The sequence below is a fragment of the Rattus rattus genome, chromosome 14 (genome assembly GCF_011064425.1).
Source record: "Rattus rattus isolate New Zealand chromosome 14, Rrattus_CSIRO_v1, whole genome shotgun sequence".
NCBI classification, from domain to species: domain Eukaryota; kingdom Metazoa; phylum Chordata; class Mammalia; order Rodentia; family Muridae; genus Rattus; species Rattus rattus.
The window spans coordinates 62,098,699-62,115,076 of NC_046167.1; the positions used below are offsets into that span (position 1 = coordinate 62,098,699).

Genomic DNA, 16,378 nt, shown 5'->3' on the forward strand with positions numbered 1-16,378 from the left:
TAACATTTAGCCCTTAGTAATTTCTAGATCATGGTTTGTGGTCACTGGCCCTCTTCCCATTGGCTGAGTAACTGTAAAAGCCATAGATAAGCATAAAGCACTCCATCCAAGCCTCCTGGGTGGGGCTTTTGTGAATTCTCGGTGGACTATAGAAGATAGTGATAAATGTTAATACGTTTAAATGACCCTGACTGTGCTGCAGAATACTAAAGGGGTAGAAACAGTGTGATGATTTTTTCCCCCACTGTCAAAATGGAAAACCCAAGGTGTTTGTCCAAGGTCATAGAACTAGAGGGAAACAAGCATTATAGACTCGGGGAGTAGGACTGTAGGGCCTGAATCTCACAATCAGGTTTCTAAATCTCATGAGCTATTTAATCAGACACCATAGGCCTTAGCCTCCCAGAGGAAAAGTGGATTTCCTGAGGAAATCTGAGGAGCTCCAAATACCCTCACAGACATAAGCACAGCAAACAGTTTCACAGTTCTATTTAAGTCTGCTATGGAACATCTTTCAACACACCGACCGTCACAGCTAACATGGGTGGGTGCTCCATGTGTCTCATGAAACCATGCCATCAGTTTGAGATCTTGGTCCGTCTTCCCGCCAACATGCAGAGCAGGCCAGTGAGCTGACTCTAGAGATAAAGGTGCTTGCCGCCAAGCCTGATGACCCGAGTTCATTCCCTGGGACCTACATAGTGGACGGAGAGGACACCTGAAAGCTGTCCTCTGACCTCCACCCAGGCGCAGAGGCATGGACACACAGACACACAAATAAATAAACATTTTCAAAGCTTTCAGTGTTGACAAAGGTATGAACCTGGCCCTTCTTACCCCAGGTCTTGAGTTTTTCTACTAACCGTGTGTCTACCTTCTCTCTGAAAGCGAAGGAAGCCCATTATTTTCCCTAACACCCAGTCTGAATTGTCCCTCCTACAAGCAGGCTGGGTACGAGATACAATTTATACAACAAGTTCACAACAGTGTGCTTTGATAATGGAGAGCAAGAAGGGCAGATGTTCCTACAACCCACATATCCTTTGGAGTGAATTTTGCTGGGAAGAACACCAGAATGAGAGTTTATTAGGAAACATACAGGTGGGTTTGGATCCTAGACTTCAGGGATACAACTGTTTTGGGGTAATTTGGATGAGTATAGCACATGGTTGTGGGTGGGGAGGTGTGCAGAGAGAACAGGATAAAGATGGAAGGAAGATTACCCACTTCATGCTCTAGCCTTGGGTGACAAAATGTCACCATCATTCTCTTCCCACTGTCCTGCTCTATTTTCCCCAGTGTCCTGCCCCTGCTTTACGTGTTAATTATCGATTGGTTCATCATCTGGTTTCTCAATGACAATTAAACTCACAAGGACAATGATTTGATTTGCCCTTGGAGTCTGCCTAGAAGCTAGAACAGCCTGAGAACCTCTGTGAAAAATCAATGCACAAAGAGAGTTTGCCCAAAATGGGAGGCCTGATGTTCACTAACTAAATCCTAGATGCAGAGGCATTTGGAAAGCAAAAGTATAAAATGGTCCTATTTTGATGAGAGGCCCTTGTGTAGAACACCCTTTATTGTGTCCTCCTGTCTCAATGGGGAAGAAAACGCTATCGCCTCTCTTCTTTGTCTCGGCTGTCAATCAAGTAGGATACAGATAAAGAATACAGGGAGGAAGCAACCCTGTAATCCCGGTAGCAGGAAGGCTCAGGCAAGAGGATGCCAAGTTCAAGGCGGCCCAATGCTATGGAGTGAAACCTCATCTGCAAAACAAAATAACAGGGACTGGAGAGCTGGCTCAGGGGCTGAAGTGCTTGCCAGTCAAGTGCGAGGATCTGAGTTCAGATCCCCAGCACCCATGTAAAAGCTAGATGCCACAGTGCATGTCTGTAAGTCCAGCACTGGGGCATGATGGGAGGCAGGAAGCCCCTTGGAACGCATTGGCCAGTCCTAACAGAACCCATGCGCTCTGGGCTCAGCAAGAGATCTTGTCTCTAAAAATAGAGTGAAGAAAAATAAAGATACCTAATGTCAACCTCTGCCCTCCACACGTGTGTACATATGCATCCATGCACACACATATGAACATGGGCATGTACCCTACCGAATACACTTGCAAAATGACAAAACAGGAGAGTAGAGTGCTGGTGTTCACTTTCCTACCATTCAAAAAAAATCACTCTCTAGTCTCTGAAAATTAAGAGACTGGTTGTCCATATTATGTACCGAAAGAGCTAAGACACAGAGCCTATTTTTAAAAAAAATCATAAAGAAATGAATGCGGAAATATCAGAAAGCAGTTGCAGTCATTCGTGAGAAGGTCCCCTTTCAAGAGAGCATCCAGATATCATTTTGTCTCCATCAAATGGTAATAAGCTGGTGTGGAGAAAGCCCTCTGGCCCACCACCCATGAGTGGGGAATTACCCCCTAATGAACAGCTCTACAGCACACATAAAGAACTGGGCAAGTTGAGAAATTAAACGTCACCATCATGGGCTGGGAAGACAGCTGGGTCAATTCAGTCCTTGCCTAGCATGCACGGGGACCTGAATTCAGGTGACAATGAATAAAGCATAGTCTATGTTAGAATTCCAGTGCTGGCAATGTGAGTCAGGCATGTCCCTGGGGATTCCTAGGAGGTCGTTCTAGCCTATTTGGTCAGCCCACTGAAAATCTCTGTCAAACAGAAAGCAAACTGGACAACCCCTGAGGAACAGTAGCGAAGGTTGTGGCCTCTCCACACCCGCATGCACATACATGCACCTGCGCAAAGACATGGGTGCACACATCAAAAGAAGTCACTATTTTAAATCGTTAATCTCCTTAAAAGTTTTTGAGGATAACTCTACCATCATTCCTAACGAATGATGCTTTCTGGCCCACATCTGTGGTTAAAATGGACCAAGAAGATGTTCATGTCCCCCAAAGGATAGAGAACATTTATTACCCACAGATACGACATGGAAAATGAAATTAAGTTCCAGCCAGAATGAGCTGTAATTTCATCCCCGTGCGTTCCAAAGAGAGTTTTCAGAGGAGAGAGAGAGAGAGCAACCGGCCCTTTTCCTCTCGGAGATCAAAAACGTGTGAGAAATTATGCTACAAATTGCAGAGCCTGAGGCTGAAAATGTCAGAAATAACCACCGAAGCCCAAGAAAACAGTTCATCGGCTTCGCTTTAAGAAAGCAGGCACACACTGTCCAGTGGCCCAGGATTAGCCTGCTAAGATAAGAAGCACACCATTAGAACATTTGTTTCTCCCTTGGACTTTAGTCAGCAGGAAGCTGTGCTGTTCCCTAAATAGGCTAGGGTACTCAGCCTTCCTGAGTAGGGGTTTTACTTCGAGTTCCTTTCTCCAGAAGTTTCAATGGTTTAAATGAACTCATTTTCCCGCCTGTTCTCCATCCCTCTAGGGACCAATGACCCATATTTCTGAAACTGTCTAGGATTTGACAGTCTTCAATGCCTCAGCGTAATGAGTACCAACTTATACAATACACAGGCTGACCCAATACTGTACCCCTTCCCAGCACTCTCCATTTCTGATGGTGAAATCAGTCATAGTGTTCAGACCTGATTTTGTCTTTTAGTATCTGGAAATGTCCTAGGTTGTGCTTGACTGAGTGACCAACAGGGATGGTACTAAAAGCCAGGACATGAGGCCAGGAAGACTGTGGGCCAATCACTAGCTGGACCTCCTGGTCTCCAATTCCTCCCCAGTTAAATGGGTAGAGATGCTGTCTGACCTTGTGGGCTGCTGCAAAGTCAAAGGGAGAGGCTGGTGCTGTTATATATGATGCTGGTGATGGCTGTCTAGCAATCCACAGAAACACCAGCAGGTTATGAAATGCTAGTGATTGTGATATATCCATTAGTGGAGTGTTACTGGGGGCAAGGGTGTGGGGGTGTGCATGGGTGGGAGCATCATTTCTGTGCACAAGTGTGTATTATGAGGGTACATGTATACATGTATGTGTATATATGTGTGTGTGTTGAGATAGTCTTGAAGAAAATCAAAGAATAAACAATAAAACATTGGCACAGGGCAGAATGCCTGCTAAAGTGAGCACAGTATATTCTCTTTGGAACGCCCTTCCTCTTTTAATCCTCTTAAGAATCCCAAAAGGGCTACTGGATAGAGGCCAAAGACAATACTTGACGGTCCACAGTGCTCAGGACAATCCTCCTTGCCTCCGCTTCCCAGGTGCTAAGATCCTAGTTGCACCACCCCCAGCTTCAATATTGATTAGGGAAGTAGGTTCCGACATTTTGATGGGTTTACATACATTCCTGGAAGACACCATTTCCTGCTCATACAAACTGAGGCATTCTGACACATGGTAGATTGACACGTCAGGAAGTGACCCGCCAGTGTCAGTCTGCAGCTGTGTTTATAATGTCCCTACGAGGCAGTTGTTAGCCACCTATGTGGGGGGCCTCATTTTTCAATGCTGGCGATGGCAGGTGCTTTATATCTGTCAAAGTGGCTAGGTTCCCTCCTGTGGAATCCTGTTCTGCTCCCGACATCATACTCTTATCTTTGAGGAGAAAAATCACAGACTCCTTTTTTTTTAAATCATAGATCATCTGTCTTAGTGACTTTTCTATTGCTGTGGACACTTATAACTGGGACTTACCGTCCCAGAGGGTTACAGTCTATGACCCATCATGGCAGAAGGCATGGCAGTGGGCGAGGAGGCAAGGGGGCATGGCACTGGAACAAGAGCTGAGAGCTTATGTTATTATCTACACATTGGAGGCAGAGAGAAAGAGAGGGAGGGAGAGAGAGAGAGAGAGAGAGAGAGAGAGAGAGAGAGAGAGAGAGAGAGAGAGAGCGAGAGCGCACGAGAGCTCTCTAACTAGGAATGGTGTAGTCTTTAGAAACTTTAAGGCCCGCCTCCAACGAAATCATAGCCCCTACTTCTTCCAAACAGCTCTACCAACTAGGGGCCAAGTATTCAAATTTACAACCTATGGGGTCTATCATTCAAACCACCATGCCACCTGTAAGGTTGGGTTTGTATCTCCTTCATCCCCTCTCTTCTTTTTGGATCAACTTTGGGGCTTCCTGCCCTAAGGCATTCTTGTTTTCTAGCTCCCAACATTTCTTTACAGCAAACAAGAAAACCTGTTATCTGCTTCCCATCCCTAACTCCCAGGTGTCTACTCTAAGCTCTGTGCCTTTTAGAGAGCATGCTAATTAAATTATGAAGGTAGAGAGGGGAGAAGGCAAGTCTGGAACAAAACACAAGCCATGAAATCACATTTGTGTCTCTTCCATACACATGTACTTTCCATGATACCCAAGGAAGATGTCTAGGCATAGCTAGAATGTTGTGGCTATCTTTGCTCCATAGAAAGGGCAGACTTGAAGGGCAAAGCAGAAAGGCACCCACTCAGCCCAATTTATGGTTAAACATTGAATTTGTCACCCTAGAGACCATCCATCGTGTGTTCTGCCTACTGGTCTACCTACCCGTTGCTCCCATTGCTGTGTCTGTGCAATTAGCTGGGAAATGGGCCATCTCCAACCACTAATCTCTAATAAAACGCTGCATTGTTGTAAATCCATGATTTGGTCCTATTCAGTAATTGTTGTTTTTAAGTTGATTTAGTTCATTGCCTTGAATCACATAGCTCATATGGTGTTAACTGGATTTCCCATTTGTGTCATTGAAGAGTTATGTGGATAACACAAAGAGAAAAGCAACCCCTTGGAAACAGTGAAAGGAAGAAAGTTAATTGAATTTAAATTAGACACAGCAATAACTCAGAACATAATTGAAAGCATCAAAGGAAACTCATGTTTTCTTTCATATAGCGTAGTAAGATTCTTTTAGGATAAAATATTTTAGTCTAAAGCTCTGATATATACCTTCACAATCCCCTTGTTTATGAATGTCGAACACTTTTTGACATTGAGTTTTCTGTGTTCAGAAGTCTTTAAATAAGGATATAAACTCTATTTTTGATGATTCTGAAAAGGACTAAAAATATTATCCAATCTGAAGATGTATGTCTAGTGGAGCACTTGACCAGCATATGTGAGGCCTTGGGTTCAATCCCCAGCACTGAAAAAAGAGGATGAAGGGGAGGAGGGAGGGAGGGAAGAGGGAAGGGGGAAAGGGGAGAAAAGAGGGAAGGAAACAATGACTTGTTTCTGGCTCCATATTCCCATTATTTTTTAGTATAATGTTTAATATTATAATACATTGATTGTTTTTGTTTTTCCTTTGTATTTTTCTTCTCTCATATATTGCATTCCAACTAGGAGTTTTTCCCTTCCTCCCCTCCCCCCAGTTCTTCCCCCTAACTTCTCTCCCCAATCCATTCCCCCTTCACCCCCACTCAGGAAAGAGCAGGACGTCAACTAAATATGGCATAGCAAGTTACAATAAGACCCGGCCCATATTCTCACATCAAGGCTGAATGAGGCAACTCAGTAGGAGGAAAAGGGTTCCAAAGACAGACCAAAGAATCAGAGACAGCCTCTTCTCACACTGTGAGGAATCCCACAAGAACACTAAGTTACACAATTATAACATGTTTGCAGAGGACCTAGGTCAGACCCATAGAGGCTCCCTGATCTCTGTGAGCCCACATGAGTTCTGGTCGGTTGATCCTATGGGCCCTGTTCTTGTGGTGTCTTTGACTTCACACAAGAGGACTCTGCGTTGCTATGAGATCTTCACATAGGCTTTATTAGGAAACCATAACTGTTTGTAGTTTTAATTGAAAATATATTAAATCAGCATTGGCTTCGAGGGCATCATTCTCACAGAACTGACCAATACTGTGAGGCAGGGAGTTAGGTTATGGTGATCGCCTGCTCAACCCTGACACCATCCTTGGAAGAGTACTTCCTGTAGGTGGTTCACGGCCATGTCCACCTTGATGTCTAAGCACAGGATTCAGCTCTCCTCTTCCTCTGTGTCTCCACCCAGATCATGTCCAACTATCCTCACTCTCCATTCCTGCTGCTGCTCTGCATAGCTTTTGAAAACTAGAACCTCACTTACTAGCCTCTTATCTGAGATCAAGTAAATCCTTACACCAGAAGAGCCCCTCCCCCTCTTGACTGGTTCAAAGTGTGCCATCTAGTGACTAGATGTTGCTGTGCACCCATCACCACCATGCATCTAGGATCCTTATGTATCCCAAGTTACCACCTCCACCAGGGAAGTACTGCCTTAAAAGGACAAGCTGTTGGATAAGCAATGTGTCACACGGCCTGGGTGACCTCTGTCTCTGAGATTGGGACAACTAAGGTGGACTTCCTCTTCCTGTTCTTTTTCTGTAGCTCCGAGCAACGCGTCCCCTGCTCTACTTCTTACCACAGCTCTGGTTTGCACTCAAGTGACGGCGTCACAAAAGCAGGACCCTTGGGCCTTCCGGAAATAAGACAAGTGCCAACTGTTGTGATTGAATGTGACGACAATAAGGAAAATGTGCCTCATGAACCCGACTATGAAGACTCGTCCTGCCTGTATGCACGGGAAGAGGAGGAAGAGGAGGAGGACGAAGATGACGACGCCTCCTTGTACACCAGTACGTGCGGGCAGACTTCCTATGACGGAGGGAGGTGTGGGACTGTAGAAACAGCACAGAACAGCTGCCTGAAGAGGGCCTTAGGTCATAGGACAGAAGTCACAGATGACTTCTCCAGGCTCCTTAAGCAGTAATAAGAGAGCATGAATCTCATCTATACAGCATCGTAGCTATAAACATTACACAGCTATTTTATCACTCCCCTACCTATACCTTGGATGCTTTCTGAAATGTAACCCTCCTTTTCAAACAACAAGGGGTCAGGAGAAGGAGAGCGTGAGAGTGTTGCATTTGTGCAAACCTAGCAACTGTATATGCAATATGTTCACATTCAAGTGTGAACATGATGATGAGTAAAGCTCGTCAGCTTTAGAAAACCCGCATTCAAATTCTCCATTGAAAACCTTTAACTATATGAAGAAATAGAGTGTATTGGGTAATCTGTCACTCTGACCATGAATAAGTAGGGTTTAATGGTTCGAGGATAGCTATAGCTGACTTGAGGCAATTGTTTAATAAGTGAATTTATTATAGCAGCAGCCATTTGTTGCCTGGATAGTGTCTTCCCAACAATGAGCTAAGACTGTGTTCCCATAGCTGTACCTTAAAACATTTAGGGCATCCGCGTGGTCCATTTTCCTGGTAAACGGAGATAACGGAGAAGGAAGACTGAAAGTGATGTGGGAGAAAGAACCAGGGAGGTACAGTCAGAGGCTGCAGTGACCCAGGAGTGGAAGGGACCACTGCTGGGCCTGTGGGTCAGGTGGCACCTGAGAGTTGAAGCCTCTGTGCCGGGGGTGTCTCACATTAATGTGCTGGCCCTTCAGAGCCAGATTATTCTCTGTTATGAAGGTGACGGTGAGCATGGCCTCCAAGGGTAGCCACCAGCTAGATGGCAGGACCAACCTTCTGACTGCCACCTAACCTTCAACAACGCAAAGGCCTCTAGACATCTCCCAGCTGCTCTCTAAAGAGCAAAATCAACTCTGCTTAAAGCCGGGGGTTTATTGCAGTCCGGGATGCTAAGGAACCTGTGCGTTCAAAAGAGCAATCCCAGAACATTGCTCATTTCAGTCCTTGACTCTGCCCTCACCCCACATGGTCCCACGCTGACCACACAGCATCATATTATCTCCCCTTTGTATGCCCTGACTTCCAGGGATCTGCTCTTGTCTGCCTCCTGACGGTTCCCAGCATCCGTGTTACCACTGAACATAGGCAGATGTGGATTCCCATGAGCCTGCTGCCTGTGGGAGTACCCACTCTCCTGGCGGCAGCCCCCTTTTGCGGAGCCTTTCCTAGCTGCCAAGACCTCTCTCTTGTCTGTTCCTGTCCCCTCTCTCACGCTGAGGATTCCTGAAGGGAGAGATCCAGTCATAGGCTCCCCTTTCCTCCCAGTATGTCCCTTGTGAGTTGTGTAAGCCTGGTAATGCCAGCCACACTAAGAGTCTGGACCATAGTGTTCTTGGGTATTACGCCTTTGTGTCTGTCTGTCTTCCTGCCTGTCGCTTTATAACCCACCCTCGGCTGGCCTCACGGGTACTCAGGCAGATAGGTGTCTCTGTTAACGGACTAACTTTTCCCTCCTACAGGCTCACTGGCCATGAAGGTCTGCAGGAAGGACTCCTTAGCCATCAAACTGAGCAACAGGCCCTCCAAGCGAGAGCTAGAGGAAAAGAATATCCTTCCCAGGCAGACGGACGAGGAACGGCTGGAACTCAGACAACAGATCGGCACCAAGCTCACCAGGTAGGAAAGCCCTTCTGACCCCAGGACAGTCTCTGTGGCTACTGTGGAAGCATGTGGTCTCCATGTCCAACCTCTTTCTTTGTGTTTCTTAGCAACTTACTGCACACAGAGCCAGTGGATAGCAACTTGGTTTGTCCCTAAGTTTGCTCGTACAGCCCCCCTCCCTCACTAAGCCAAGTCTTGGAGATTTCACTTGATTCAAGGGTTAGGATTGAAGATCCTGTATGTAAATGAATCATGGTTTGGTTAACTATAGAGACAATCAAGCACGCTTTCCACTGTGTAGTCAAGAATTTGGTAGTGATGCCTCATTGCTACTCTGAGATGCTTTTGAATGGTGTATGTGTGGTTACTAAAGGCATAGGCATAGCTTTGTGTTGTGGTGATGTTTTAAAGACTGTGTGTTTGCCATCTAAGTGTAAGTCATTGTATCAGGTAACATTATTGAACACCTGCTATAAGGGCATGTTCCTAAGCATTTTAATATATATATATATATATATATATATATATATATATATATATATATATTCATTTCTCATTTGAATTTCCTGTAAGGTAGGCATGTTAATGCTCAATTTAAAGTTGAGGACATCAGACTTAGAGAACTTTAATTAATCTTAGTTACTTGTCTGGTATCGCATATTACTATAGATAGATTCTTTCATAATTAAATTGGTTTCTTCCTGGAGAATGTTGTGGTAATGGTACAGGGCTGTGTGATGTGATCAACACTGATAATGATTTAGCATTGTGTAACGTGGTCTTCAAATGAGGGAAACAAAAATATCAGAATCACCCATATGTACATTTTCTCATGCACTTGCTTGTGTGTGTGTGTGTGTGTGTGTGTGTGTGTGTGTGTGTGTGTGTGTGTGTGTGTGTGGTGTGTGTGTGTATGCTGTGTGTGTGTTTTTTTTGTGTATGTGTGTGGGGTGTGTGTGTGTATGTTCTGTGTGTGTGTGTGTATGGTGTGTGTGTGTGTGTGTGTTGTGTGTGTGTGGTATGTGTGTGTGGTATGTGTGTGTGTGTGTGTGGTGTGTGTGTGTGTGTGTGTGTGTGTGGTGTGTGTGTGTGTGTGTGGTGTGTGTGTGTGTGTGTGTGTGTGTGTGTGTGTGTGTGTGTGTGTGTATGGTGTGGCTACCAGTATGGTTATCTATATTGGCCAGCGATAGTTACAACTCTCTAGAAAGTCCAAGCCACTTAGACACCATGACAATTAAACAGACATCTTTCTACTAAGCTTAACCTCCATGAATTCTCATCCATTGATCTTGACCTCTCCTTTCTTCAGCTGCTCAAAGCACGCACAGTCATCCGTGTTTAGAGTACAGGTAATAATCCACTCTCTGTCTTGTTGGACGTAACAATGCCCTAGGTATCCCCAGACCTAGTCCCTCAGGCAACATAGAACCAGACCTGGAGGTAGGGCTGTACACGGTTTTGAACTGACTCCTGACCCAGAGTGTTCTAGTATAAACGTAGTTCAGATGAGGCTATCCTTAGGTGGGGTCAGGCCTGGGGTAAAGGAAAGGCTTGGACCTGGTCCTTCCCACAGTTCAGCTACACCCATGCATGTAAATATCTTTTATTACAGATGTTTTTCCTCACCTCCCATTTCCCAGACTTTCCTATAGAACAAACAGAGCCTGTAGTAGACAGAGGCCCAGTGAGAGGCTTCTCTATGGATACAGTAAGATACATGCCAGCGCATCTGGTTGCCTAATGTAACACTGTGGTGGAAAATGACAAACAGAATAAAAGTGAGAAATAAGAAAAGGGAGAGAAGAGAGATGCAGAAGGGAGTCCGTCCTGCCCACCCTGGCATTAACTAATAAGTAGAAGAGAATATTTTTGTTCTCTAGCATTCTTCCCAAATCAAAAATGCTTCCAGACTCTCAACACACAACCATATCCTACCTCCATAACACTCTGGCAGCCATGACCAAACTCAGACGGGAAAGAGTCATGGCCATCCTGTCCATGTTTGGAGAAGTTCTGTGTTCAACCCTTTGACCAAGAAATCCTGCCTCTCACCAACACATAAATACTTTCTGTTTATCAACACATAAATCCTGCTGGGGGTCTGTAAGAGCTACTGGGGACCAACCATGGTGTTTGTCTGTCCCCAGCCATCTTTCATGGTGTCTAGAGGAAGGTAACAACCAAAGCTGGAGACAACAGTGGAGGGGTCCATCAGTCAAGGCCCTTCCTTTGTTCAGCTAGAATCTTTCTTTCCTATGATAAGACCTTTGGTGCTGTAGTCAGGCTATGCGGCCTGAACCCAGAGGGGGAACATCAGGGTTTTCCAGCATTTCATAATTCAGGTGGAGAAATCACATCTGCATTGCATAGCCATCCTTATAGCCATGAAATCACACTCGGTTTTAAAGACCGTTCTCTTCAGAATGAGAGCCCAGCTCTATCCCACCAGCCTGTGACTGATTCTGGAACCAGGGCAGAAAGTCTGGACCAGAGGGTGACCAAGGTGTTTCAGATCAAAAAAGCCTAACTTCGGGCTCTGTTTCCTCAGTCATCCCCCCCCACACACACCCCTGACACCTCCTATAAAACCCCCTGGCTAAAATTCTGATCACTGTGTACATACACCCTCCGGGGCTTTGTTCTTACAAGCAGTGTGGTAAGAAGAATGCAGCAGTCTGTCTGAGAGCTTGTCAGGCTGTGGCAATCTGCGCGATGGCAGACATACACTGGAAATCGTAAGCTCCCTGGAACCCTCCAGCCGGGTCTGTGGTCCTCATGGAGTGAGCAAGAAAGAAAGCTGCACTTTTGCCTGATGGTTTTAATAACATGAGGGGGGGAGGGGGGATGCAACAATCCAAGAATAATCACGGTGAGGGCCCGTGAGCCAAGTGCAGTGAGAATTTCTGCAGGACCTTCCAGCATGAAAATAGGGTTTCTACTAAAAAGCATAATTTACTGTTCTTCAGCGAGGGTTTGAGCGTAAAGTCTTCCCTGTGGACTTGAGTGTTTGAACACTTGGTATCCAGATGGCAGTGCCATTTAAGAGGGTTGCAGAAACCTTTGGGTAGGTGGGGCCTAGCTGGAGGGAATGGGGTGCTAAGGGTTATAGCTTCTCCTTTGAGCTACAGCTCTCTGCTTCCTGCTCCACTGAGATGGGAAGTCGTACAGATGGGGCCACTCTGCCATGACCTCAGCTATGTTTCTCTGCCTGTAACTGGGAGTCAGTGAAGCCCTCCCACCCCTTAGCTGCTCCACTAAGGTATCTCACATCACACGGCTGAGAAAAGTCACCAGTGCAACTCGCTTTAGCATCGCCTTGCAGATGCTTGGGTGTAGACATTCCTGACTCTCAGTCAAGAAACCATCGGGATTCTTTATAACAGATGGTTGGATCAGTCAGCCATGGCTGGAGAGGTAAGGAGTGACCTTGTCAGTCAGCCATGGCTGGGGAGGTAAGGAGTGCCCTAATTAAAGATGGGACCATGGACTGGAGGTGATGCATTGTTACCACTCCTATGTATACAGACCCAGTATTTCAGAATACAATAGTCATAGCACAGGAATGAGCAAGTCTGTCCCCCAGGGAGTGGGACAGATACTACAGAACTTCTCTTTTAGGTTTTAATTTCCTTATTTATACTCCATTAAAATGTGCTGGCACATCCTTAATAGTTCCTATTAATTAATTTATTTATTTATTTATTCATTTATTTATTTATTTATGTATTAGCCACAAATGAATAGCACACAGCTGTGTATGGTGTCACACACTTGAAATTCCTTGTCTTAGAAAGTAGAAAAGGAGGCAGGAGGATCAGAAGTTCCGAGTCTTGCTGGCTATATACAGCAAGTTCAAATCCAGCCTATGCTACACTTGACCCTGTATATAGATGATAGATAGGCAGACAGATGAGATAGATAGATAGATAGATAGATAGATAGATAGATGGATGGATGGATGGATGGATGGATGGATGGATGGATGGATGGATGGATGGATGGATGGATGGATGGATGGATAGATAGATAGATAGATAGATAGATAGATAGATAGATAGATAGATAGATAGATAGATAGATAGATAGATAGATGGATGGATAGATGGATAGATGGTATATGTTGGGAGCATGCTGAGATTCTTATTGATGAGAATGCCTAGAGTCCCTTGGTCTAAGGATCCCTTATCTAAGCCATGTGAACAATGTTTTTCTCCCCAGTATCCCCTAGTCAAGGGAGATATAGAGACTTCAGGACATTTCCTCATTCCAACCAAGACCCCACTGTGCAAGTCCATGCTACATTCTCTCTGGGTCCTCTAGGGAGCTTTGAACTTGATCCCTAAGAAGGGGTCACCTTGACAATAGAATCTTAGAGGTCTGGTTCTCTTCAGGAACCAAGTTTTCCCTTCATCTCCTCCCTTACATGATGTTCCACCCACCTGACTCCTTTTCTTATTTCCAATTGAATTTAACACTTAGGGAAAAGGAGAGAGGGGGCAGTGGAGCAGTGATTTCCAAAGTAGGGTGCACTGTCAGAGTGGCCTCCCGAGAAAGGGAGAGCATGCTTCTTCCCATCTACGTCTAGTTGGAGATGCTGATTTATTGGTAAATGGCTATTCAGGACCACTGCAAGTGGGGTCATCAGGAACAAAGCAGCCAAAAGACCCAAGCATGTCCTGATCGTGACCACAAAGACCCAGTGCTCCCTAGGGGACAACCAGCATTCCAACCTTGCCAACGGAGGATCCTCAGACTTAGTCTCTCCCATGGGCCATTTGGATCAGGTAGGGAGAAAAACTTAGGAAGAGATAAAAAAGCAGAACTGCCTCACATTAGCCACAGGACCTTCTACTCCACATCCGGCTTGGCAGTAGGTGAAGGTTAAAGCAGCCTGTCTCTCTCTCCTTTGTTAAAATACTACCTCCAGGCCAGGGGAACAGCTCCAACCACAAAGGTGATTGTCACCAAGTTTGACAGCTTAAGTTTAATCCCAAAGACCCACATCATGGAAGGGGAGAGTGTCTCCCACAAAATTGCTCTCTGATCTCCTTGCACATAGCATGGCATATACCCCACCCATCTCACACAAACACACACACACACACACACGCACACACACATGCATGCACACACACGCCTGTGCACACATAATAAATAAAATTTTAACAACTAAAAATGCCACCTCCCCTTCAGAGATCAGCTCCTTTGTCCTCAAGGTTGGCTAGAAGTTTTTCAGCTCCCACTGGAGCCACAGAAGACAGAGGCTGCACTTGCAGCTGGACATAGCTGTGTTAGAAGTTATGGGAAGTGGGGACGTCTGAGTTTAGAATGGGACTTTCTCTGTGGGATCCTTGCCCTACACCAAACATGGCCCATGTTATTTAAGACCTTTACCTATTTTTCTTCCCTGTGATCAAAAGAAGTTGCCAGGTCAATCGAAGCCATCTGGAGCATTTGTTTGCTTGAGATGCTGTGAGAAAGTTTCATGAGTTGAGTAGTTCCCACAATAGAAACATATTGCTCTGGAGACTGGCAGTCTGAGAGCAAGATGTCATCGGACTGACTTCCAGAGGCTGACAGCAGGGTAAGGCAGACCCGTGGCTCTGGAGGCTATAGCGTTCGTCTCTCCCCAACCCCAGCCCTACATCCTGCTGAAATTTTGGAGCCTTTTCTTGACTTTGTGTTTATATCAAAGTCTGCCTTCGGGTTCACATGGCTTTCTCCCTATGTGGGTTCTCATTATAAAGGGGCAGCAGCTGTGTTGGGCTAGAACCCATCTTAAAGGTCTCATTTGGAATTGGTTGCCTCTACGAAGATCCTGCCTCCATTCTCAAAGGTTCTGAGGGTTGATGCTTTAACATATAAGTTGGTAGAATACAGAATTTGTCTCAGGGGTATTTAGGGGCACATCCAATGGCTCTAGAGGAGGGACTGTGACCTCGAGTACATGAGAGGACAGAACAAGATTGTATAGAAGAGAATCCGGCAGTTACAAGATTGTTACCAGGGAAACTTGGCAACTAGGGTGGGATGAAAAGCCCCTTACACTAAGGAGCCACCATCCCTGAGACTGGCAGTCTGAGAGCAAGACTGCCATTGTTAGGAAGAAATGAAAGACCATTTTGTTGTCTCTCCTGAAGAAAAAAAATCGAACTATTAAAAGAAAAATTCCTGGTTTCAGTCACTTTTCCATTGCTATAAAAAAAAAATACCTGAGATAATCAAATAACAAACAAACAAAGGATTTGCTTTGGTTCACATGTTTAGAGTTTTCAAACTGATCGATTGGCCCAGCAGCTCTGTGCAGAGGCAGCAGCACGTCATGATAGGAAGCACATGGAAAAGCAACGTTTCTCTGATCATAGAAGCCATGGAGCAGAGAAAGAAACCATCCCATAATTCCCTTTAAAGGCCACCCTGATTGACTTAAGGACCTCCCATCTCAGAGGTGCCTATACCTATCAGTATTTCCAAAAATACCATCGGCTGGGTATCAAATGCTTAGCACATGGCTGGTGATAGACATTCATCCAAACCAGGGCTATTTATAAACCAACTGATACGTTTGAAGACTGAACTTAACCCAAGGCCCCCATCTCAGCCCTGAACCACCTGGTTTCAGTCTTGGATGTGACAGGTGTCATCTATCGTGTTTACACAGTATCCATGAGACGTGTGAGTGCACTGCCACACTGCTGAGGTGACTATACAGGAACAGCCTGTGTGTCAGGAAAGCAAGCACGGGCATGCTCATGTGTGCATGCATCCGCAGCACCTTAAGAGTTAACACGTGGAGGGCACAGACCGGGCTGAATGTGCTTTCTTGTTAGACAGGACCCAGAGAGTGTCAGTCCACATTTCTGCAAACAGTCTTGCTTCTAACTTGCTGCGCTTTGGGGATTTAGCCCGGCGGCTCTCCAAATAGTGACAGGTGTCACCAGAGGAGTGTGGATTACATAAAGACGTTGGTTCACAGAGCTGCACTGCTCTCTGATCCTTACAACTCACCAGCCTGGGAATTAGGAGCTGGAGCTCAAGCTGCTCCCGATGGTGACAGCTTAGAGCGCTACCGAAGCCATGGAAACCAGCACC

General features: G+C 45.5%; 1 protein-coding gene across 10 annotated transcripts in view; it reads left to right on the top strand.

Moving 5' to 3' along the window:
• Phactr1 (phosphatase and actin regulator 1) overlaps positions 1-16,378 on the top strand; it is a 474,784-nt gene that overhangs the window by 418,534 nt on the left and 39,872 nt on the right. For all 10 annotated transcript variants that reach the window (XM_032884873.1, XM_032884876.1, XM_032884872.1 and 7 more), the window contains 2 exons: positions 7,305-7,552; positions 9,145-9,301. In XM_032884873.1, coding sequence (XP_032740764.1) covers positions 7,305-7,552; positions 9,145-9,301 — 405 coding nt within the window. The remainder of the gene's footprint in view (positions 1-7,304; positions 7,553-9,144; positions 9,302-16,378) is intronic.